This window comes from Lucilia sericata, unplaced genomic scaffold, assembly GCF_015586225.1.
Source record: "Lucilia sericata isolate MDLA Ls3-8-SP2 unplaced genomic scaffold, ASM1558622v1 Contig000457F_arrow, whole genome shotgun sequence".
Lineage (NCBI taxonomy): Eukaryota > Metazoa > Arthropoda > Insecta > Diptera > Calliphoridae > Lucilia > Lucilia sericata.
This window is the reverse complement of record NW_023994472.1, coordinates 150,196-174,222: the sequence shown is the minus strand read 5'-3', so window position 1 is coordinate 174,222 and position 24,027 is coordinate 150,196. Positions and strand designations below refer to the sequence as shown.

At 25.9% G+C, this 24,027-nt stretch overlaps 1 protein-coding gene and 1 long non-coding RNA gene across 2 annotated transcripts in view; one reads left to right on the top strand and one right to left on the bottom strand.

Moving 5' to 3' along the window:
• Positions 1-24,027, top strand: part of LOC119605113 — a 176,609-nt gene that overhangs the window by 86,816 nt on the left and 65,766 nt on the right. The gene's annotated exons all lie outside the window — the stretch shown is intronic.
• LOC119605112 (frizzled-3) overlaps positions 4,147-24,027 on the bottom strand; it is a 36,306-nt gene continuing 16,425 nt past the window's right edge. The window contains exon 2 of the mRNA XM_037958066.1: positions 4,147-6,348. Coding sequence (XP_037813994.1) covers positions 4,756-6,348 — 1,593 coding nt within the window. The 3' untranslated portion in view covers positions 4,147-4,755. The remainder of the gene's footprint in view (positions 6,349-24,027) is intronic.

Below are 24,027 nucleotides of genomic sequence, written 5' to 3'. Positions count from 1 at the left end.
ATTTTTATAAAAAATCAAAGTACCAATATGATTTTTAATTGAATGAATTTTATAGAAAAAGTGATCGCTTGAAAAGTGATCACAATCTGATAAAGTTTTCTATAGAAATATTTCTATAAAAACACAATCACAATCTGATCAAATTTTCTATAGAAAAAGAGATGACAATCAGTCCAAATTTTGTTGTAGAAAAACTTATTACAATCTGAAAGTGGTTCCAATTTGACGTTATTTCCTTTTCTCAAAAAGAGATCGTAGTAAGATCATATTTTGTATAGAAATGCGAGCATTTTCTATAATAAGATTTATCAAGAAAAAAGTAATTACCGACAGATCAACAACTATTTATACCCTACACCACTATAGTGGGGAGGGTATTATACGTTTGTAATGCATAAAAATATTGGTCCTACACCCACTTTAAAGTATACCGATCGACTCAGAATCACTTTCTGAGTCGATTAAGACTTGTCGGTCCGTCTCTCCGGCTGTCTGTCCAGGCCACAATTTTCAAGATATTTTGATATAATTTGGACCATACGATGCCTATCGAAAATGATTGAAATCGGTCCATTAGTTCACCTAGCCTTCCGATTTAGGGTTTTCAACTCATAACAACGTCAAATATACTATTATCTCACTATCTGACACAAGACCGTGGCAATTTTTATAATGATCGGCCGTCGTTTGACCCTAGCCCCCATACAAACCCCCTTTAAAAAATAACTGAAACGTCCAAAAATTTACTTATGACCATTAGTATCGCAATGAAATTCAGCATAACTAACCTTTATATAAAATTACATACCTCTTTCCAATTTTGTTGAGGATCGGCCTATATTTGAACCTAACTCCCATATGAAGCCTCTTTTAGAAATTTAGTTTTTCTTCAATAAATTGCTTAATTAAGGTAAAATTCAACATAAAAGTTTCTTTATTTAAAATAAATAATTTTCAAAATACACCCATGGTGTAGGGTATCATATAATCGGCCATGTCCGACTATACTTACATACTTGTTTTTTCTATTAAAAAATTTCTGTCTCAAGATCCTATGGCCAACCTAATGTTATGTAATAGCAGCGATTTATTAGTAAATAATTTTTAATATTCTCCATTCAAATACAATGTCTACAACAATGTATTTTTAATTAGAAATCTTAAGACAAGATATTTCGCACATCTTTTGATCAAAGAAGTATTTTATGATCCATACAAGATATTTTATTATCAAAATTCATATAAAATTCTCATACAAGTACTTTTAATACTTACCAACCAGCTCAAACAAAAATAACAAAGATGCCGCACTATAATGATACTTGAAATACAATAAAATTTGAAATAAAATGTAAAAAAAAAACTTTGACTTGAAAATAATTTATACTTGTACAAAATGCAATGTCACTGTATTGTCTTGCTGTTGTCATGCTGTAAGTAGCAATTATTATTTCGTTGTTGTTCTTTTTTTTTTGCTGTTGATGTTAAACTTTTGAAAAACACTCCAGGTGTCCATCAACGCCAACAGCAAGTTGTAAAAGCACAAAAAAGTAAAAAAAAGGAGAATAAATGGCACAACACATTAATACTTGTAGCAAGAAATTATGTTTAATGAAGGCTACAGGGCTTCTGGAAATGTTCCTCCAGACAAAAGAATACAAGGTATTAGTGATGTGCAGAACTGATGAAATGAGTTGTTGTTTTTGAAATGTAGTTTTTTGTTTTATTCTGTGTAGTTTTTTTTTTTCTTCAATCTGTAATTAGTCGATAAGTTGTGCGAATAAGTTGATATTACCGTAAATAAGATCTAAGCAAACGATAAATTAACAGACCTGTCTTGTCACTAAAATATAGTAAATATGAGAAACAGTTTTGTTTGCATGAAGTAACTGTAGTAAATGAACATGAACTTGTATGGCATTTTTAAATATTTGTAAGTTATTAATTATTTTTTTTTTTTGTTTTACAACATGTAAAAAATATTGTTTTACAAATTGTGTATTTCGAGTTTGTGTCCAGAGTCTTTTGTTTTTAACAAACAGACAATATAATTTTTCTACTCTACTCCATTATAGTGCAGATGTTTGTAAAACATCTACATCTTTACAAATAGTGATCACAATCTGAAAAGTTTTTCTATAGAAATGTGATCGCAGCCTCACAAATTGCTCTATAGTTAATAAGAGTTTTCTGAAGAAAAGATCACAGTCGGATCAACTTATCCAAAAATAAATGATCACAGTCTGAAGTATATTAATTACGATCACTGTCTCATCAACCCTTTGACAGGAATTGTGATCACTGTCTAATCAACTTTTCGATCCCAGTCTAAACTACTTTTCATATGTCTGATCAACTTTTCAATATGAGTTGTGATCATTCTCTTATCAACTTTTCTGTAGTAAAAGTGATCATAATAATCACAATATGATAAAATTTTTCTCTAAAAAAGTGATCGCAATCTTATCAACTTAAAAAAAAATAAGTGATCGCAGTCTGAAGTACAATTTGATATTAATTACGATCACTGTTTGATCAACCCTTTGACAGGAATTGTAATCTCTTTCTAATCAACTTTTCAAAAGAAAAATCGATCACAGTCTAAACTGCTTTTCGATATTGTGATCACTGCCTGATCAACTTTTCAATATGAGTTGTGATCACTCTCTTATCAACTTTTCTGTAGGAAAAGTGATCATAGTTTAATCAACTTTATGTAGATCACTGTCTGATCAACTTTTAAAAAGGAAAATCGATCCCAGTCTAAACTATTTTTCGATAATTATTGTGATCAATGTCTGATCAACTTTTCAATATGAGTTGTGATCACTCTCTTATCAACTTTTCTGTAGGAAAAGTGATTATAGTCTAATCAATTTTCTGTAGAAAAATTATTACAGAATGATCAAGAAATAATTCAATCAATTTTTCTCTAAAAAAGTGATTACAGTCTTATCAACATTAAAACAAATTAATATGATCATTGTCTGATCCTTTGACAGGAATCACTGTGATCACATTCTGATCAACTTTTCTGTAGGAAAAGTGATCATAGTTTTATCAACTTTTCGAAACAAAAAGGTTATCACAGTCTGATCAACTTTTTTTTTAAGTAATCATCACAGTCTGATAAAATGTAAAAAAAAGTGATCACAGTATGATCAACTTTAAAAAAGAAAGTGATCACAGTCAGATCTACTCGATATGAATTGTGATCACTGACTGATCAATTCTTTGTGATTATTGTCTGATAAATTTCCGATATGATAGGGATTACTTTCTGATCAACTATTCTGTAAAAAATAATGGCAGTCTGATGTCTGATAAACCTTTGAAATAGAAATAATGATCACAATATATTTTTTTAATAGTGATCATGATCTGAACACCTTTCTTTCAGAGTCTGATCAACTTTCTGTAGAAATGATCACAACATAACTATTTATAAAATAGTGATCATCAATCGAGAAGATCTTCAGATTATCATTTTGAAAGATAAAGTGATCACAGTCTGATCAACTTTCTGTAGGAAAGTGATACAAAGCGAACAACTTTTCTATAGAAATATTGATCAACTTTTCTATAATAAAGTGTGAACACTGATCAGTGTAACAGTCTAATTAACATTTTTAAAGAAAATGTTATCACTGCTTGTTAAATTTTCTATAGAAATAGTGATCGCAGTTTAAGCAACATATCACAGTCTGATCAACGAAAAGTAATGACAGTATGATCATCTTTTCCCAGATCACAAACAGATAAAATTATCTATACGAAACATTTATAGTCTGATCAACTGATCTGATTTGATCATAGACTGATAAAAGTTTCTATATAAATAGTGATTATTGTTAAACCAACTTTTCTGTAGGAAACACATCACAGTACGATCAACTTTTCTATAGAAAAAATTATCACAGTGTGGTCTCTTTTATTATAGGGAAAAAGTGATCAAAATGTGATCAAGTTTTCATTATTCAATAGCAAAATATAACTTTAAAACTTAACTTCAGGATGTAAGCAAATGTGAAATTGAACTTTTGAAACTTTTAGAATGGAATTGGAATGTTTATGCGAAATTTAGAGAGAAACCTTTGATAATCCTATATTTCCTCTTTAAATAAAATACATTTTGTTTTTTTTTATTATATAATGTTTTATATATTTTTTAAAAATATTTCATTTCAATGTTTAATTTAAAAACTAAATACTTTTGTGTAAATTATTTGATATTATATTTACAAGTGTTTAACTTATAACACTAAAATTATTAACAAATACTTAGATAGTAATTAAAAAAAAATATATGTATAATACAAAGAAAAAAAAACATTAAACAAAAAATGTAAAATAAATTAAATAATTTAAAAACTAATAACACAAAAATGCAATGAAAATAAAATAATGATTTATTTTAACAAGAAATTTGCCCTTAAAGCAAATTACTATTTAAATTTTTTCACAAATGATTTTTGAAAAAAACTAAAAATTAATAACTGGGCAAAGTTTGTCTCACATGGAAACATAAATTAATAAATGAAAATAATTTTTTTATTAAAAAAAAAAACAACATTCGAGTCTTAATGATTAATTATAAAATAAATTAGAGAGAGAGAAAAAATGTACAATTATTTTAATAGATTTTTAATTAATTTCGTTGAAATTATTAGCTTAATTTTATCTAGATTAGAAATCCCCAATTTTATATACACCCGCCCTTAAATGAGTTGTAGTAGTCTTATGAATACTAATGGGCTACACCCGAGGTTGTGGTGGCGCCACTACTGTTGTAGTATAAACGGGCACATTGTGAAAATTGATGCCACTGTAGAGAGGAGCGCCAATTGTTGATTTACCCGATGCATGTAAATGTTTCTTAGGCAATGAATTGGCTGATTTGGTGGTGGTATTTGTCATGGAGGAAGTGGGTGTGGGCACCAAACGACTTCTGTAGGACTCGCAGGTTTTGCGAGACCACACCCACATACCGGTTAGAGTACCACCGGCCAATTGAAAGAATAATCTGATTAAAGTAGGCCAAGCAGGCATTTGATTAGGTGAAGCACAATCCTCACGAGTCGAACATGTAGGCACCATTTCAGCATGAGGCTCGAAAAATATCGCCACCACTCCCGCTAAAGTGGGCACAAAGAAGACCAGAGAGAAAATTAAAAATCTCTTGCGTATTTGTGAGAATCTCTGATGTCCAAAAGTGGGCAGCATTTGTTGTTGTAGGGCATGTAGCGATCTGGAGGCTCTGAGGGTAAAGAACAGACCCAAAAGTAATAGAACTATGGCGGGTATTTCCACAAAACCAGGAGCTGAGCACATGCCGGTCAATTCATTGGGTTTAACTTTTTCCAATAGTAAAGCGGCTATAGGAGGAGCTAGTGGTGGCACCCAGGCTAAAACATGAAACAAACCGGACTTCTTTTCCAAAGCCTCCGAGGACCATTTCTTGTGTGAGGATAAATAAAAGCACAAAGCAAAAATCAGCCACCAGGTGGCAGCACATAAACTTAAATAGCTGGTAGTAATGTAGGAAGCCAAACAGGGTGGTGTTAGCGAACAGGGTAACAATTGGGTTTTACCCAAAGGATCTTCATGGACAGCAAATGCTCTGGAGGAATTATGGAATACTATACGCTCCAAATAGCAGACGGAAAACAAGTTATAGCACAAGCACAGAAACAAAACTGGTCTCTCCGGATAACCGAAACGTGTGGGTTCTGCCCAAAAAGTCACCAAAGAGAAGAGAGTCAAAACAAAGCATACCGCCGACAAGCCCAATATCAAACTCTCGGCCACTTTCTTCTGTTGAGTGGAATGAAAACCATCACGATTACATTGTGGAACACATTCATCATTATTTAAAGGATTAACGGTAAAGTTGAGCGGACATATAGCAGTGGGTTTAATGGCTTTGCTAATATGGGGATTCAACCAAGGCCAATAGAAATGGTGACCCGCACTACCACCAGCCTGAACCTGTTGCACTTGTTGTGGTATTTGTAATTGTCTTGGTGGCTGCGGTTGATCTTGTTTAACAGGCATTTCGGTTTTACCAATTTCAGCCGATAATTTAGCGGTTTCTGTTAATGTAGGAATTTGCATGCATAATTCTTGTCTCTCGGGACTGGGTAGATTTTCACATTTCAGAAACTCTGGCCATAATTGCATTAAATCCGTGTGAGAGGAACATTCTCGTTTCACATGATCACACAACGAGGTGCAAGCTGTTACTGGCCTTGGCACATCGGGTGTACAGAGAGGAAAGAGAGCCGAACAGAGTAGAAATCTTATGCGATTAGAACAGTGCGACTCGATGAGTGGTAATAGTTTGGTGATCTGTAAATGAAAGAGAAAAATAGAATTATTAGTTTAAGTTTGTTTGGAATGGAAGAAGATCATAGACATATTATATAAGGATTTAAGTGATCGAATTCTGATCAATTTTTTTTATAAAAAGTGATCAGACTTTTAATAAATGTTTCTATAGAAAAAGTGATCACAGTTTGATAAATTTTTCTGTAGAAAAAGTGATCACAATGTAATACAATTTTCTATAGAAAAAGTGATCACACTTTGATGACATTTTTTATAAAGCATGATAACATTTTGATATATTTTTCTATAGAAAAAGTGATCACAGTAAGATAAAATTTTATATAGAAAAATGATCGTAGTGTTACCAAATTTTCTATAGAAAAAGTAATCTCATTCTGATCTAATTTTCTGTGAACAAAGTGATCGTAGTCTGATCAATTTTTGTACAAAAAGTGATCACAGTTTTAATAAATGTTTCTATAGAAAAAGTGATCACAGTTTGATAAATTTTTCTGTAGAAAAAGTGATCACAATGTAATACAATTTTCTATAGAAAAAGTGATCACACTTTGATGACATTTTTTATAAAGCATGATAACATTTTGATATATTTTTCTATAGAAAAAGTGATCACAGTAAGATAAAATTTTATATATAAAAATGATCGTAGTGTTACCAAATTTTCTATAGAAAAAGTAATCTCATTCTGATCTAATTTTCTGTGAACAAAGTGATCGTAGTCTTACCAAATTTTCTATAGAAAAAGTAATCTCATTTTGATCTAATTTTCTGTGGACAAAGTGATCTCAATCTGATAAAATTTTATATAGAAATAGTGATCGCAGTTTTATCGAACTTTCTATAGAAAAAATGATCGAATTCTGATCTTATTTTCAACAAAGTGAACACAGTCTAACAAATTTTTCTATATAAAACAAACCTGTCTTTTTCTATATAAAACAAACCTGTCTGTATCTACAGAAAAAGGTGATCAAAGTTTGATCAGTAATTTAAAATTTTTTATGATCGCTAACAATTTTCTAATTTTAAATAGTTATTGAGAAAGACAGCTACATATGTACAAGATAATAAATATAAAATTCATTCCTCATAATAAGCATACCGCGCGCAACTAATCGGAAACAGGTACTTTTGTTGTGGTTGAATTATTTTTTTAAGCAAAGGCCCCAAAGTAAAATACGAAAACCACCAGAGGTGCAAACAATTGTTTAAAAATATTTTTTCCAAAAAATTTTAAAAGAATGAACAAAAAAAAAATATTAATGATAATAAACACTTTCAAATGGCCTAAGGGTTTTACACCCAAACCAAAAATATAATGAAGCCAGTAAACAGAAATTTTTTAAATTCATACAGACATACATATCTAATGCTCTATATAGCATCAAATACATATGTTTGTCTACATATTTAAAACAAAATAAAAAAAGATTGATTAAAAGTATTTTAAAGTAAAGTGTCTATATCAGCGTTGGATTTTTTTTTTCATCTTTTATATTTTACATTATTAACACCATTAGAAGCCAACCTCAAAATGTATTATTAATGTTACTTTTTTTGTATTTTTTTTTGTGGTGTCTAGAAGATGTTTAGTTGAGGTACATATATAAAAACCTGCTATTTGGGAAGAAACAAAAAAAAATGTTCATCATTAACTTCAAATAAACATCATGATTGTCTAAAATCATTATAAACACATTGTGTTTTTTTTTTTTTTTTTCTTGTCTTCGTTTTCTTTAAAGAATTTTATATTCAAAGCAATTATCTTAAAAGCCTTACTTTGATGATGTACATACAAATTTTTGTGGTTGGAATTGCTTACCAAATTGTAATTTGGCTGGGTCTGTATAACTGCTTGAGTTTTTTTAGACATTTAAAAAGTTTGTAGTATTTTAAAACTAGAAATTGCACACAAAACTCGTATTTTCATTAGTAAAGCTTCGAAATGTTTTTAGAAATTCAAAATTTCATTAAAAATTAGAAATTGTTATTAAAATTAAAAATTTTATTCATTATAAATTCGAAGTTTTTCTTAAAAATTCAGAATTTTGTTAAAACTTGGAATTATCTTTAAACTAAAAGAAATATGCTTCATAGCCCTAATGAAACTTTTCGTTAATCCAATGAATAGTTTCATTAGTAGTAGAAAATTTTACGTTATAGTCAAAAATCGCTTAAAAATTGTTTTTACTTGAATCTGTTTACGTTAATACAATGAATATTTTCATTAATACTGCGAAATTTTACGTTACAGTCTCGTTAATATTACGATTCGTAGCCCGAATGAAACCTTATCTGTTTACATTAATGCAATGAATAGTTTCATTAATGAATTATGATTACACTGAAAGAAATACGCTTCGTAGCCCGAAAGAAACTTTTACGTTAATCTGTTTACGTTGATGCAATGAACTGTTTCATGAATTGTACGAAATTTGTGCATTATAGCCACGAAAGTAGCGTTAATATTGCGATTCCTAGCCGGAATGAATCTATTATCTGTTTACATTAAGACAATGAATTATCATTGCACTTAAAGAAGTAGGCTTCATAGCCCGACGAGTTTTAGAATAGTTCGAAATTTTATTTAATAGTCACGAAAGTAGCGTTAATATTACGATTCATAGTCCGAATGAAACTTTTATCTGTTTACATTAATACAACGAATGGTTTCGTTAATGAATTATCATTGCACTTAAAGAAGTACGCTTCATAGCCCGAATGAAACGTTTATTTTAATCTGTTTACGTTAATGCAATGAATAGTTTCATTGCAATGAAATGCAATGAAAATTTTTATTAATGCAATGAAAAGTTTTATTAATGAATTATCATTACACTGAAGGAAATACGTTTCGTAACACGAATGAAACATTTACTTTAATCTGTTTACGTTAATGCAATGAAAATTTAATTAATAGTACGAAATTTTACATTTTAGTCACGTAAGTAGCGTTAATATTGTGATTCGTAGGCCGAATTGAACTTTAATTTAATCTGTTTACATTAATGCAATGAATATTTTTATTAATACTGTGAAGTTTTACGTTAAAGTCACGTAAATATCGTTTACTATTCGTAGCCCGAATGTAACTTTCATCTGTTTACGTTAATACAATGAATAGTTTCATTGATGAATTACACTGAAGTACGATTCGTAGCCCTAATGAAACGTTTGTTTTAATCTGTTTACGTTAATGCAATAAATAGTTTCATTAATAGTACGAAATTTTACATTGTAGTCACGAAAGTAGCGTTAATATTGCGATTCGTAGCCCGAATAAAACTTTTGCTTTAATCTGTTTATGTTAATGCAATGAATAGTTTCATTAATGATACGAAATTTTACATTATAGAAAGTAGCGTTTCATAGCCCGAATAAAACATTTATCTAATTACGTTAATACAATGAATAGTTTCATTAATGATATGAAATTTTTTAAAACTTCTATAGAAATTAAAAATTTTATAAAAAATTTAAAATCCATTCGAATTACGAAATTGATTTTGCAATAGAATTGTTTTTTTCCTCCTCGTTTTAGTCATATGATATCAAATTGTCTGAACGTTTGAAATTATTTTCATGTTTGCAGCATAAATTTTAAAGAGTTTTAAGAGTTTTTCTTTTAAATTTTATCTTCTTTTTTCTTTACTGTAACGAATTTTCAATATTTAACGCTTCAAGGTTTAATTCTTTAAATAAAAATTTCGTTAATATTTAAGTTTTAGTAACGCTTAGTTTTTTTATATTGCATAAATGGTAAATTTGCACAAAAAATTTTTCAAAATAAATTTTTGTTAAATTAAATAAAAAATAAATTGCAAATCGTAGTTACTTGATCAGTCTACTTTTCTATAAACAAACTTGTCCGTCCATCTGCTGAAAATTTTTTTAACGAAAATAATTGTTTATTTTTAATTTGTGGACAAGTTATTTTTAATAAATAAAGATCATTTATTATGGCTCTGCTTCCTGTAATAATGGTCTATTCTCTCAACCCGGATATTATCTATTAATAAAAAGAAGTTTCATCTTTTGTTCAAAAAACTTTTTTCATACTTCAATCTTATTTATGGCATTAAATTTATTTTTTTATTAAATTGTTTATAATTTTTTTTTCAAACTTAAATTGTCTTGAAACCATATTATAAAAAATTTGTTTGATTTCAACCGACTGTCTTTATTTTTATGGTTTTATTGTATAGAATTTGATTTGTTGCTTTTGACGATTTATTTAAACATTTTTAACATTAAAGTGTTAATTTAATTGTGATTCATTAAGAAAGAAGAATAATAAAACCGATTGCATATGTGTATGACGACAAGCTATTGAACCAAAAATACTATACAATGGCTAAAAACATCAAAGGAAAATAATTTAAACAAAAAATATACGTTTTTTCGCACCTTTAAAGTAGACAATTTATGAAAACAACAAATTTTTTTATTTAAAATAAAAGCTGAAATTTTTGAGATCTAAAATAATTATGGTGAAAGGTTTTTGAAATCAGTTTTTAGAAAACAAGATGGCAATTTTTAAAAGTAGGTTATTATAATAATAAATTCCCAAGTTTAAATTGCCATCTTTAATTAATTTAATTAAATATTTTATTATTTATTTTATAATAAATTTTTTAATTTCTTTTAATTAAGATTAGAAGACTTGTTCATGTTTATTTTCTATTTTTTTTTATTTTGCCAATTTTCTGCATGTTTTATATCTAGATATAAAATGTTAATTAAATAACGTTTTTTTTTCTTTTGTTCCCCCAAAAGCAGCAGCTAGTCATAGAAAATAAAAAAAGAAAATCATTTGCAAATAATGCTGCTGCTAGTTTTATAACTCTACTTTTTTTTCTAAACATTTAATAACATTAATTAAATACTTGAAAGTTTTCTTTATCTCTAAAGAAACGCAAACTTAAGTGAACAAAGAAAGAAAGAAAAAACTTAAAAGCTACATACATGCTTTTTTTGAACATATTAAATGCATAAATTCTTCAAACCTAAACGGGCTTAAAGATAAACTTTATATAACAACTACTGGTTTTTTATCAGAAAAAAATTGAAGAAAATAACTTTAATAGAAGTTGTTTTCTTAACAAGCCGCCTGCCTTGCCTGTCTCTATACTTCATTTGGCAAACATGAAATATTTTATGATGAACATTTAACAATTTTAAGGCGGTTTTATTAAAAAGCTACATTATTTTTTTGTTAATATTTTTTTTTTTTTTTTTTTTTTTTTTTTTTTTTTTGTTAAACTTAAGTTGATGAAATCCTTTACAGCAAAAACTCAAATGTCAGTCTGCATCAGTCAAAATATCAATCTTTTGGTTTTGATTTTTTTTTTTTTTTTGCTTGTCTGCTGAACTATGAAATGTTTCTTTAAACTTTATCTTTATCCCCAAATATTTGTTATTGATCAAAGCTTTTTGTAGATTTTTCTTAAGAACAACATTTGTTATTCAATTTTTTTGGGACCACATTCTTTTGTTGTCTGCTTTAGTTTTTATATTTTTGTCTGCTTCAAATGAAATTTTTTGTATCAACATCTTTTTTTTTAAAGATTTCATTTTTATTAAATTTAAGTTATTTCCTTTTGTTTTTTTTTTTTTTTTTTTTTTTTGATGAGATTCATCATTGTAATTATTAAACGGAAATGTCAGAAATAGTTTATGATGAAACCAAATATTTTTTTAACTTTTTTTAACCTAATGTTTAGTAAGTTGATGTTGTAAGTGGCATAAGATAATCTTTCCTGTAGATTTAACCCAATGAACACACTAAATTATAATGTTCTCAAAACCAAATTAAAATTGTTAAAAGTTCTGGTAAACATAGAAAAGTTTAAAGGAAATAAAAGCTTTTTTTATAAAAGTTTCGAAATTGTTTGTCGTAGAAAAAACATTTAACGGCATAGCTTTCAAAAGCTTTTCATGCAAAAGCTTAAGAAAGCTATTCATAAAAAAGCTTAAGATAGATAGCTTTTAATGAAAAAGCTTAAGAAAGCTTTTAATGAAAAGGCTTAAGAAAGCTTTTCATAAAAAAGCTTAATATAGATAACTTTTAATGTAAAAGAAAGTTTGAGAAAATTCCTTGTTAAAGTGTTATAAGTTCAGGTAAACTTTGAAAAGCTTAACGGAAATACAATTTTTTTCTTAACGGGAATAAAAACTCGTTTTTTCATAAAAGTTTCGTTTGATGTTTGTTAAAGTTGTTATAAGTTCAGGTAAACTTTGAAAAGCTTAACGGAACTACAAATTTTTTTTCTTAACGGGAATAAAAACACATTTTTTCATAAAAGTTTCGAATAAAACATTTTTGTCGTACAAAAATCATTTAAGGGAAAGCTTAAGAAAAGAAAGCCTTTAATGAAAAAGCTTAAGAATGCTTTTAAAGAAAGAGCTTAAGGGAGATTTTAATGAAAAAGCTTAAAAGAGCCTTTAATGAAAAAGCTTAATAAAACTTATTTTCGTAGAAAAAGAGAAGCAAAAACAGAAAGGCTTTAGATAAATATTAGGGAGTAAAAGCTTAAGGAAGATTTTAATGAAAAATCTTAAAAGAGCTTTTAATGAAAAAGCTTAGTTAGTTAGTTAGTTAGTTTGAAAGGAGGATGTATATACATCAAATCCGAAGAAATACACCTAGGCCTCTATCGGGCCTGTTGTGCGCTCCTTAACCAGTGCCTCAGGTGGGAATCGAACCCACCTCCTCCGGTCTACCAGACTAGAACACTATCCACTAACCTACCGGAGGCCACATGAAAAAGCTTAAGAAAGCTTTTAATGAAAAAGCTTAATAAAGCTTATTTTCGTACAAAAAGGAAAGCAAAAACAAAAAAGCTTTAGAAAAATTTTAATGGAAAACATTAAGAAAGATTTTAAAGAAAGGATTACAAAATATTTTAATGAAAATATTTTGCTTTTTTAATGAAAATAAAAGCTTTTTATTCTTTTTTTTTTAGTTAAAAGCTTAATTATTTCTTTTAAGAATGAAGAAGTTGCGCTATTTGGGTAAAAGGGACATTTCTATGGAAAAGCTATGAAGAGCTTTTGTGTACTTGTAAAAACATTTTTTTCGAAAGTTTTAAAATATTTCTCTTTTTTAGAAATTTTTAGGAACATTTCTGTTCTTTATAAAATTGTTTGTTTTTATAAAAAATTATCTTTTTTATAGAAAATTTTTGAGATAATTCTCTTTTTATAGAAAATGATCTTTAAATAGAAAATTTTCCGAGAAAATTCTTCTATTATAGAAAATTTTCCAAGAAAATCCTCTGTTTTTAAAAATTGTTGCAAGAAAATTATCTTTTTATAGAAATTTTTCCGAGAAAATTATCTTTTTATAGAAAATTTTCCAAGAAAATTCTCTTTTTATAGAAATTTTTTCAAGAAAATTCTCTTTTTATAGAAAATTTTCCAAGAACATTCTTTTTATAGAAAATTTTCCAAGAAAATTATCTTTTTATAGAAATTTTTCCAAGAAAATTCTCTTTTTATAGAAAATTTTCCAAGAAAATTGTCTTTTTATAGAAATTTTTCGAGAAAATTCTCTTTTTATAAAAAATTTTCCGAGAAAATTATGTTTTTATAGAAAATTTTCCGAGAAAATTCTTTTTTTATAAAAATTTTTCGAGAAAATTCATTTTTTATAGATAGTTTTCGAAAAAAAATCTCTTTTTCAAGAAAATTTTACAGAAAATTCAATTTAATACTTTTGGCAACAGTTTTCTTGTTAATTTTAATTAAGTTTCTTTCATGTTTCTTATTAAAATTTTTCAACTTTACACCTTTTCTTCCTTCCTTTAACATTTTTCTTGTGAAAAGTTAAAATTTCTTTACAAAATTATCTTTAATTGTTTAATAATTATCCTGCTACTCACTTTACAAAGCCTAAGAAAACATCTGCTATTTTAACATTTCTTCTTAACAAATCAACTTAAGCTAAACTTTGCAAAAGAAAAAAACTGCAAATCAGTCGAAAGATAATGACAACAAAAAAGATAGAGAGAAGAAGCTTTAGGTCAATTAAGTTAATTGTCTGGTAATTACACAAAATTAAAAAAGGAGAAAAAAAAACACAAAGAATTATAAAGAAAACAGAAGCGAAACCAAAAACATACGCCTGAAAATGTGAGGCAAAGCAGGCCGGCCATCCTTGTAGGTATTTGGTTGAAGTGACAGTAAAAACAAAAGACTTAGGAAACAAACTTGATACAGAGTATTTTTTCATATTTTGAAATTTGTTAATGTTTAATAACAAATTTCGAAGTAAATATGTTTAAATTTTTTAAATAGTATATTTTTCTGTTACTTTTTAAGATAATTAGGCTATAATCATAAGATGAGGTGAGGTGCGTAGCAATAGTTTCTTTCTCTGCTATTAAAACTGAAAGGTTTTTGTTACAAAGTTTTAGTTTTTGACGCTAAGTTTCTCATATGTTGTCTTTGGGTTTGTTATTGTTGTGGCACATTTTTTTTTTTCTTCTTTATTTTTCTTAAAATACCAAAGGTTTGAAGATACCTTAAATTCCAAATTCCAAACATAATGACGTTCCGCGTATTGTAGTTTTCTTTACTTTTTTTCCAAGCCTTATTTTTTCTCTTCTTAGCCTAAACTAAAATGTTCGTTTTATTATATGTGTGAATGTGTGTTTAGGTTTTTTTGCCCACTGTATCTGTTGTGCTGGCTTTGTTATTATTGCTGTTGTTTGAATTGTAATGGCTTGTATTACCAGAGCTGTTATTATTGTTATTTTTTTTTTGTTACTGGCTGTTTGGTTTGTTGTTGCCATTGTTATTTTGTTTAGATGTCTGTGCGTCGTTCTTGCAACCATTCGTCTGTCTATCATTCAGTTCGTCATTTAAGTTTTGTATATATTTTTTTCCTTTTTCCTGAACAGTTTCTTCAACTTCATTGTGAATTGTTGAAATTGACTGAGTTACTGTTGCCATTGTCTCATTCGTCTTCGATTTTTTTCTTCACAAATTTTTTTTCACAAACTGTGATGTATTTTTTGTGGCAAATTTAATACCCTACAGCTCAGCCATTAGTAATGTTGATGCTTTTTGCAAAATGTACTAATTTAAACAAATTTTTTTATAGATAATTTTCCAGAAATTTTTCTTAATTTAGAAAAAGTTGATGGAAAATTCCAGTTTATTAAAGAAATTTTTTCGCGAACATTCTTTTTTTTTATAGGAAATTTTCGAGAAAATTCTCTTTTTATAAAAAATTTTCGAGAAAATTCTCTTTTTTATAGAAAATTTTGGAGAAAAATCTCTTTTTATAGAAAATTTTCGAGAAAATTCTCTTTTTTATAGAAAATTTTCGAGAAAATTCTCTTTTTTATAGAAAATTTTCGTGAAAATTCTCTTTTTTTATTGAAAATGTTCGTGAAAATTCTCTTTTAATAGAAAATTTTCGTGAAAATTCTTTTTTTATGGAAAATTTTCGAGAAAATTCCCTTTTTTAGAAATTTTTCAAGAAAATTCAATTTTTTTATTGAAAATTTTCGTGGAAATTTTTTTTTATAGAACATTTTTGAAAAAATTCTTTTTTTTTATAGAAAATTTTAAAGAAAATTCTATTATTATAGAAAATTATCGAAAAATTCTCTTTTTTATAGAAAATTTTCGAGAAAATTCTCCTTTTTATAGAAAATTTCGAGAAAATTCCTTTTTATATAGAAGACTTTCGAGAACATTCTCTTTTTATAGAAGCTTTTCGCGAAGATTCTCTCTTTTTAGAAAATTTTCGTAAAATTCTCTTTTTATAACAGATTTTCAGGAAAATTATATTTTTATAGAAAACTTTCGAGAACATTTTCTTTTTATAGAATCTTTTTGCGAACATTCTCTTTTTATAAAAAATTTTCGACAAAATTCTCTCCTTTATGGAAAATTTATAGAAAGTTTTCGTGAAAATTCACTTTTTTATAGAAAATTTTCGAGAAAATTCTCTTTTTATGGAAAATTATCGAAAAATTATCCTTTTTATGAAAATTCTCTTATTTTATTGAAAATTCTCTTTTAATGAAAATTTTCGTGAAAATTCTTTTTATATAGAAAATGTTCGAAAAAATTCTCTTCTTTATAGAAAATTTATAGAAAGTTTTCGAGAAAATTCTCTTTTTTATAGAAAGTTTTCTGGAAAATTCTTTTTTTTTATAGAAAATTTTCAAGATAATTCTCTTTTTATAGAGAAAATTCCTTTTTTTATAAAAGATTTTTGAAAAAAATCTTTTTTTTTATAGAAAGTTGTAGAGAAAATTTATTTTTTATAGAGAATTTTAGAGAAAATTTTTTTTTATACAAAATTTTCGAGAAAAATTCTCATTTTTTATAGAAAATTTTCGAATTCTGTTTCGTAGTAGGTTATCATTTATTCGATCTTTGACAACTTTACTTTCTTGCTTCTTTTTTTGTGGAATTTCTTTCTGCAGATAAATCGTTTTTAATGTGTTTACTGTTCTTACTGTTGCAAAATGTTGCTTGATTTTTTTTTCTTTTCATTATTTTTTTTTTGATGATGACGATTAATGTGACGACGTCTGATATATGTTTGTTCATACAATGTGTCCTGGTTTTCTTTGTAGACTTCATCTCATACAAAAAAACGAACTTGTGTTCCTGCTGTTTTGTTGTCTTCAAACTATGACCATCATTATTCCTTATAATGAATTTTTTCAAAGGAATGTTTTTTGTTTCTTATTGAAACTATTCGTCAAATTGAAAAACTTTTTTCTTTAACATAAAAAAAAAAAACAGCAAGCATTATTATGAAATATTTACGCTGTTGGGTTATTTTTCTGTTATTAACCATAAAAATAAGCCGCCATCATTATTTTTACCGAAAAAAAAAAAAAAAAAATTAAGAAAAATTATTGTATTTAAAAAAATTTAACGTTTTGTTAAGCTAAAATTTCCCTTTTTCTGTTGCTTTTTATATCCTTTTTCTTATATAATTATTTTTTTCAATTTGTTTTCTTTGCTTAAAAATATCGTAAAAAAATTAAACCGACAACAAATTACCACATTTGCAAAAGTGCAAAAAAATATTGTTAAAAAAAATCTGTTGACATTTTACAATACCCCAGCACTTTAGTTTTTATGGGTTTCATATTGAGGTTTGAGCGTTCATCCTCTTAACAAAATAAAACTTTTTTTTTATAATTTTTTGACTTTTCAAAGAACAAATGAAAAATTAATCCATTATGTAAGTGGTGATTATAATTATGGACTTTTTGAAATATAAGGATAAGTTTTATGGTTACAAATTTTTGAATTTTTTGTAAGAAAATTCTCTTTTTATATAAAATTTTCGAGAAAATTCACTTTTTTAGAAAATTTTGATAAAGATCACTTTTTATAGAAAATTTTCCGAGAAAATTCACTTTTTATAGAACATTTTTAAGAAAATTTTCGAGAAAATTCTCTTTCTTATGGGAAATTTTCGAGAAAATTCTCTTTATTATAGAAAATTTTGAGAAAATTCACTTTTTGTTGAAAATTCTTAAGAAAATTCTCTTTTTATAGAAAATTTTCGAGAAAATTGTCTTTTTATAGAAAATTCTCCACAAAATTCTTTTTTTATAGAAAATTTTCCGAGAAAATTCACTTTTTATAGAAAATTGTTAAGAAAATTCTCTTTTTATAGAAAATTTTTGATAAAATTGTCTTTATAGAAAATTTTCGAAAAAAAAATATCTTTATATAGAAAATTTTTGATAAAATTCTTTTTTTTTATAGAAAATTTTCGAAAAAAATTCTCTTTTTATAGAAAAAATTCACTTTTTATAGAAATTTTTTAAGAAAATTCTCTTTTTATAGAAAATTTTCGAGAAAATTCTCTTTTGTCTTTTTGTAGAAAATTTTCCAGAAAATTCTTTTTTATAAAAATTCACTTTTTATAGAAAATTTTCCGAGAAAATTCACTTTTTATAAAAAATGTTGCTAGAAAATTCACTTTTTATAGAAAACTTTCCGAGAAAATTCTTTTTATACAAAATTTTCGTGAAAAATCTCTTTTTATAGAAAATTTTCGAGAAAATTCTCTTCTTATAGAAAATTTTTATTAAATTTTTTTTATAGAAAATTGCCTAGAAAATTCTCTTTTTATAGAAAATTCTCTCTTCATAGATGATTTTCCGAGAAAATTCTCTCATTTTTTAAGGAAAATTATCGAGAAAATTCGCATTTTATAGAAAAATTTCCGAGAACATTCACTTTTTATGGAAAATTTTCCGAGAAAATTCACTTTTTATAGATAATTTTCGAGATAATTCTCTTTTTATAGAAAATTTTCGAGAAAATTCTCTTTTTATGGAAAATTTTCGAGAAAATTCTCTTTTTATGGAAAATTTTCGAGAAAATTCTCTTTTTATGGAAAATTTTCGAGAAAATTCTCTTTTTATGGAAAATTTTCGAGAAAATTCTCTTTTTATGGAAAATTTTCGAGAAAATTCTCTTTTTTCTAGAAAATTTTCGAGAAAATGCTCTTTTTTATAGAAAATTTTCGAGAAAATTATCTTTTTTCTAGAAAATTTTCGAGAAAATTCTATTTTGTATAGAAAATTTTCGAGAAAATTCTCTTTTTTATAGATAATTTTCGAAATAATTCTCTTTTTATAGAAAATTTCCGAGAAAATTATCTTTTTTATTAAAAATTTTTGAGAAAATTCTCTTTTTTATAGAAAATTATTGAGATCTAATCTATTTTTTATAGAAAATTTTCAAGAAAATTTTCTTTTTAGAAAAAATTTTCGAGAAAATTAAAGAATAGATGGTTGATTTTTGAGTGTATTATAAATTAGTTTTAATATAATTTCGAGTGTATAATAAATTGGCGGTTTTAAGTAATGCCACCGCCACTACTTACTACAATGATCAATTGACATTTGTAAAGATGCTACTTACAAATGTGGTAGAGTTGGCAACAAAAAAAAACTACAAAAGATTAAAGAAAAAGATGCAGTTGTAAGAAATAAAAAAAGAAACGAAATAAGTAGAAGGAAACCCGATCATTTTATAAATGGTCTTTAAAGGAAAGAACTGGTTTTAAGCGAAACCCTTCTTCTTACACAAGCAAAACAACAACTACAAGACATATTTAAAGCGGATTCTGGTATTATATTTGTAAACGAAAATATTGTTGTTGTTGTTGTTTTTGTTATTATACATGGTATGGAATGCAATTTTGTTAAGCTGCCAACAAATCCCTGGAGGATGTTGAAAATAAACAAACACACACACACACAAACACACCAGGGGGACATAAACCGAAAGTATTTACAATTGGAAATGTTGACATTTTGTCAGATGATGCAATACAAAAACTTCAACAGATCCATAGTATTAACAAAAGGGAAGGACCAGTAGCTTAAAAAACTCAACTAATAAATTAAGGAATTTAAATAAATAAACTTTTAACTCATGACTGATTAAAACTTCTCTATTATAATTTAGTTTCTCAAGTTTTGCGTAGGTTGTAATAAGGTATTTTTTTCAATATTTGAATAAATTTCTTGTTATTACTAACACACGATTATTGATTTTGTTTATTTAAATGTTTTAGCTTAAAAAGAAGCAAAATGTTACAAATATTTTGCATAATTAATATCAAATGATTTAAACAAATGGCAGCGATAAGAAACATAAATATTCATGAGATTTATTAGAGTTTTTTTTTTAATTTTTTTTAAGACTATAGACTTTTTTAGTGATGACATCATTTTAAACTAAATGATCTTTTAGTTGAGAAAAAAAAATCAAGCAAAACCCAAGACCCCCAATCATTAATAGACTAATTTCGTTTAATATGTTTAAAAATATTCAAAGTTTTTATTTTAATAAATATTTTGTTATTCCCTCTAATGTGCTTGAATTATTAGTTTAAGATAAGAATTGATTTTTAATCAAAATCCATTTTATGTTTTGTTTGATTTTTTTTTTTTTTCATCATCGATTTGTGGTTTGTTATCTAAATGGGGTTATAAAATAGTTGAATTTATTGGTTTTTCGTTTTGTGGATTTAATAGCTTAATTATAGTTAAATAGATTTTTCTTTGAAGTTCCTGTTTTATTATTAATATTACTTTTTTTGTTTATTATTTTCGTTTTCAACTAAAAATGGGTGTGTTAGCCAAATATTAAGGTTTTTAGAGGATTTTGAAGCTTTAGTTTGAATAAAAAAGGGTGGGTTTTAGTATTTTATGGATAATAAGGAAATTTATGCAAAATATAACAAATGAGCTAATTAAAAATGTTTTGTAATCGTAATCATAAATTAAATTTCTTAAGTTATTAAGAAATATTAAAATATGTTTTCAAATTAAATTAAAAATTTGTTCTCCAGACAATTTTCGTCACACTTCCAATTACTTCTTAACAGTTTGTTAAAACAAAACATTTTCTCTTTTGACATCTTCGTAACATTTCCTAGAATAATCGAAGTTTAATATTAAAACAATTAAACACTTTTCACTAATATCCCACGGTTTATAATTAATACCCCTTTCGAGAAACACTATCAATATCTTACCAAATAAAAAGAAAAATAAAAATGCACTTAAAAAAATTACCATATCTCACACATTTCATTCTTCCAAAAAAACCGAGAAAAAATCCTCTTCAAAACCCAATAACACACAATCGAACACTTGTTGCTTTTGTATTTTGCTGACAGAAAATGTATTCCAAACTATTAACAAGTCTTTTATCATTTAGCGGCATTTCTTGTTTTTAGTTTTCTTAGTCTATTTGTATTTTCTTTTTAAATATCTATTGACATTTTTCACGTTTTGTGGTAATTACCAAAAAAAAAAAAAAAAAAAAAACTAAAACTAAATAAATAACAAAATAAACTAAACTATAAAACGTAGCAAGTTGAAGAAGCCAATAGAATAGTAAATGTGGTCAAGCAGAAAAGTCTACGTACGTTAATAGGTAAAAGAAAAAATGTTCAAAGCAAATAATACTTTTAAGAGATTTTCGGTTAATCTTATTAGGGAGGTTTAATCAATGTTTTTCATAGTAATAAAATTAGGTAAAAAATTTTCTATAAAAATATAATTATCCGGAAAATTTTTTAATAAAAAGTGTATTTTCTAGAAAATTATCTGTAAGAAGAGAATCTTCTCGACTCGAATTTTCTTTAAAAAGAAAATGTTCGTGAAAATTTTCTATAAAAAGAGAATCTTTGCGAGAAGTTTCCATAAAAAATGAGATTGTTAGCGAAAAGTTTCTATAAAAGGAAAATATTCGTGAAAAGTTTCTATAAAAAGAGAATGTTCGTGAAAAGTTTCTATAAAAAGAGTATGTTCGCTAAAAATTTCCATAAAACGAAAATATTCTCGAATGTTTTATATAATTTTTCTGAAAATTTTCTATGAAAAGAGAATTTTTTCGAAAATTTTCTTTAAAAAGAGAATGTTCGCGAAAATTTTCTTTAAAAAGAGAGTTATCACAAAAATGTTCTATAAAAAGAGAATTATCACGACAATTTTCTATAAAAAGAGAATTATCTCGAAAATTTTCGATAAAAAGAGAATGTTCGCGAAAATTTTCTATAAAACGTTAATTTTTTCCAAAAATTTTATATAAAAAGAGAATTTTCTCCAAAAATGTTCTATAAATAGAGAATTTTCTCCAAAAATTTTATATGAGAAGAGAATTTTCTCCAAAAATTTTCTATAAAAAGAGAATTTTTTCGAAAAATATCTGTAAAGAGAATTTTCTCGAAAATTTTCTATAAAAAGAGAATTATCTCGAATGTTTTCTATAAGAAAAAGAATTTTCTCAAAAATTCTCTATAAAAGGAGAATTTTCTCCAAAAATTTTCTATAAAAATAGAATTTTCTCCAAAAATTTTCTATAAAAAGAGAATTATCACGAATATTTTCTATAAAAAGATAATTATCTCAAAAATTTTCTAGAAATAGAGAATTTTGTCGAAAATTTTAAATAAAAAGAGAATTTTCTCCAAAAATTTTCTATAAAAATAGAATTTTCTCCAAAAATTTTCTATAAAAAGAGAATTTTCTCGAAAATTATCTGTAAAAGAGAATTTTCTTTCTATAAGAAAAAGAATTTTCTCGAAAATTTTCTATTAGAAGAGAATGTTCGCGAAAAGTTTCTTTAAAAGGAGAATTTTCTCGAAAATTTTATATAAAAAGAGAATTTTTTCGAAGATTTTTTATAAAAAGAGAATTTTGTTGAAAATTTTCTATAAAAAGAGAAATTTTCCATAAAAAGTGAATGTCCGCGAAAAGTTTCTATAAAAAGGGAATGTTCGCGAAAATTTTCTATAAAAAGAGAATTTTCTCGAAAATTTTCGATAAAAAGAGAATTTCCTCGAAAATTTTCAATAAAAAAAGAATGTTCGCGAAAAGTTTTCTTTAAAAGGAGATTTTTTTCGCAAAGAATTTTCTCGAACATTTTTATAAAAAAAGAATTTTGTCGAAAATTTTCTATGAAGAGAATTTCCTCCAAAATTTTCTATAAAAAGATAAAAAACAATTTTCTAGAAAATTTTCTATAAAAAGAGAATATTTGCGAAATTTTTCTATAAAAAAAAGAATGTTCGCGAAAATTTTTTAGAAAAAGATAATTTTCTCAAAAATTTTTTATAAAAAGACAATTTTTCTCGAAATTTTTTTTTTTAATAAAATAAAATTTTCTCGAAAATTTTCAATAAAAAGAGATTTTTTTCTAAAATATTCTATAAAAAAAGTGAAAATTTCTCATACATTTTCTAAAAAAAATTGTAAAAACTATTTCGTTATTCCCTTTTTTTTTTTTGTCCAACAATATTTATTAAGTGTGAATTGTCGAACATTTTAATTTAAATGTTATTTCAATTGTAAAGTGCGTTAGACACGTTTTTTGGTTTTAAACATTTACAACGTTTTACCAAAAAAAAAATTAAGTTTATTTTATTTCTATTATTTTTTAAGCTTTTTTTATACATACATATGTACATTGGTTGCTGTATTTTTAGCGGGTTAAAATGACTTTTCGAAAAAAATAATAAAAAAAATACTTAGTTGTTATCTCTTTTGTCACTGTGCCGTGTTTAAATGTTTCGTTTTGTAGGCCTTTGGCGGTTTGTTTTATTTTTAGGATTAAATGAGTATTAAAAGTGTAGCTTTTTTTTATAGACATTTATTTATTTTATTTTTTTTGCTATTTGTTTAGTTTTTGGTAATACCAGTAGTTGTGTATGGAATGAAAAAAATTGTTTTTATCAAAATATTTTCCCTCGTTTTAATCAAACAAATATAAACAAATGGCTTTAATTATGATAAATGTTTTAACTATTTGTGTTAAACATAATACTCGAATGTTTGTAATTGATAAAATATATTTGAAAACAAATATTTTGGAAATGCAAAAGCAGTTAAATATGGAAAGAAATATTTATACAAAAAAATTAAAAAAATTTTTTGAAACATATAATTTTCATCATTAGAAAGGGACCTAAAACAAAACTAGTCCAGTTTTTTTAAGTTGGCGACTTAAAATTTAAACCATAAATTTTAACTTAAAATCTGTAAAGTTCAAAAAACTCTTCTTAATTTTAATCCATTTATTTTCCGTATTTTACATTGTACAGCAAGTCAAAACAAAACTTTTATTTTTCTTTATTTTCTTATAAATATACATATTTAGACGTATATT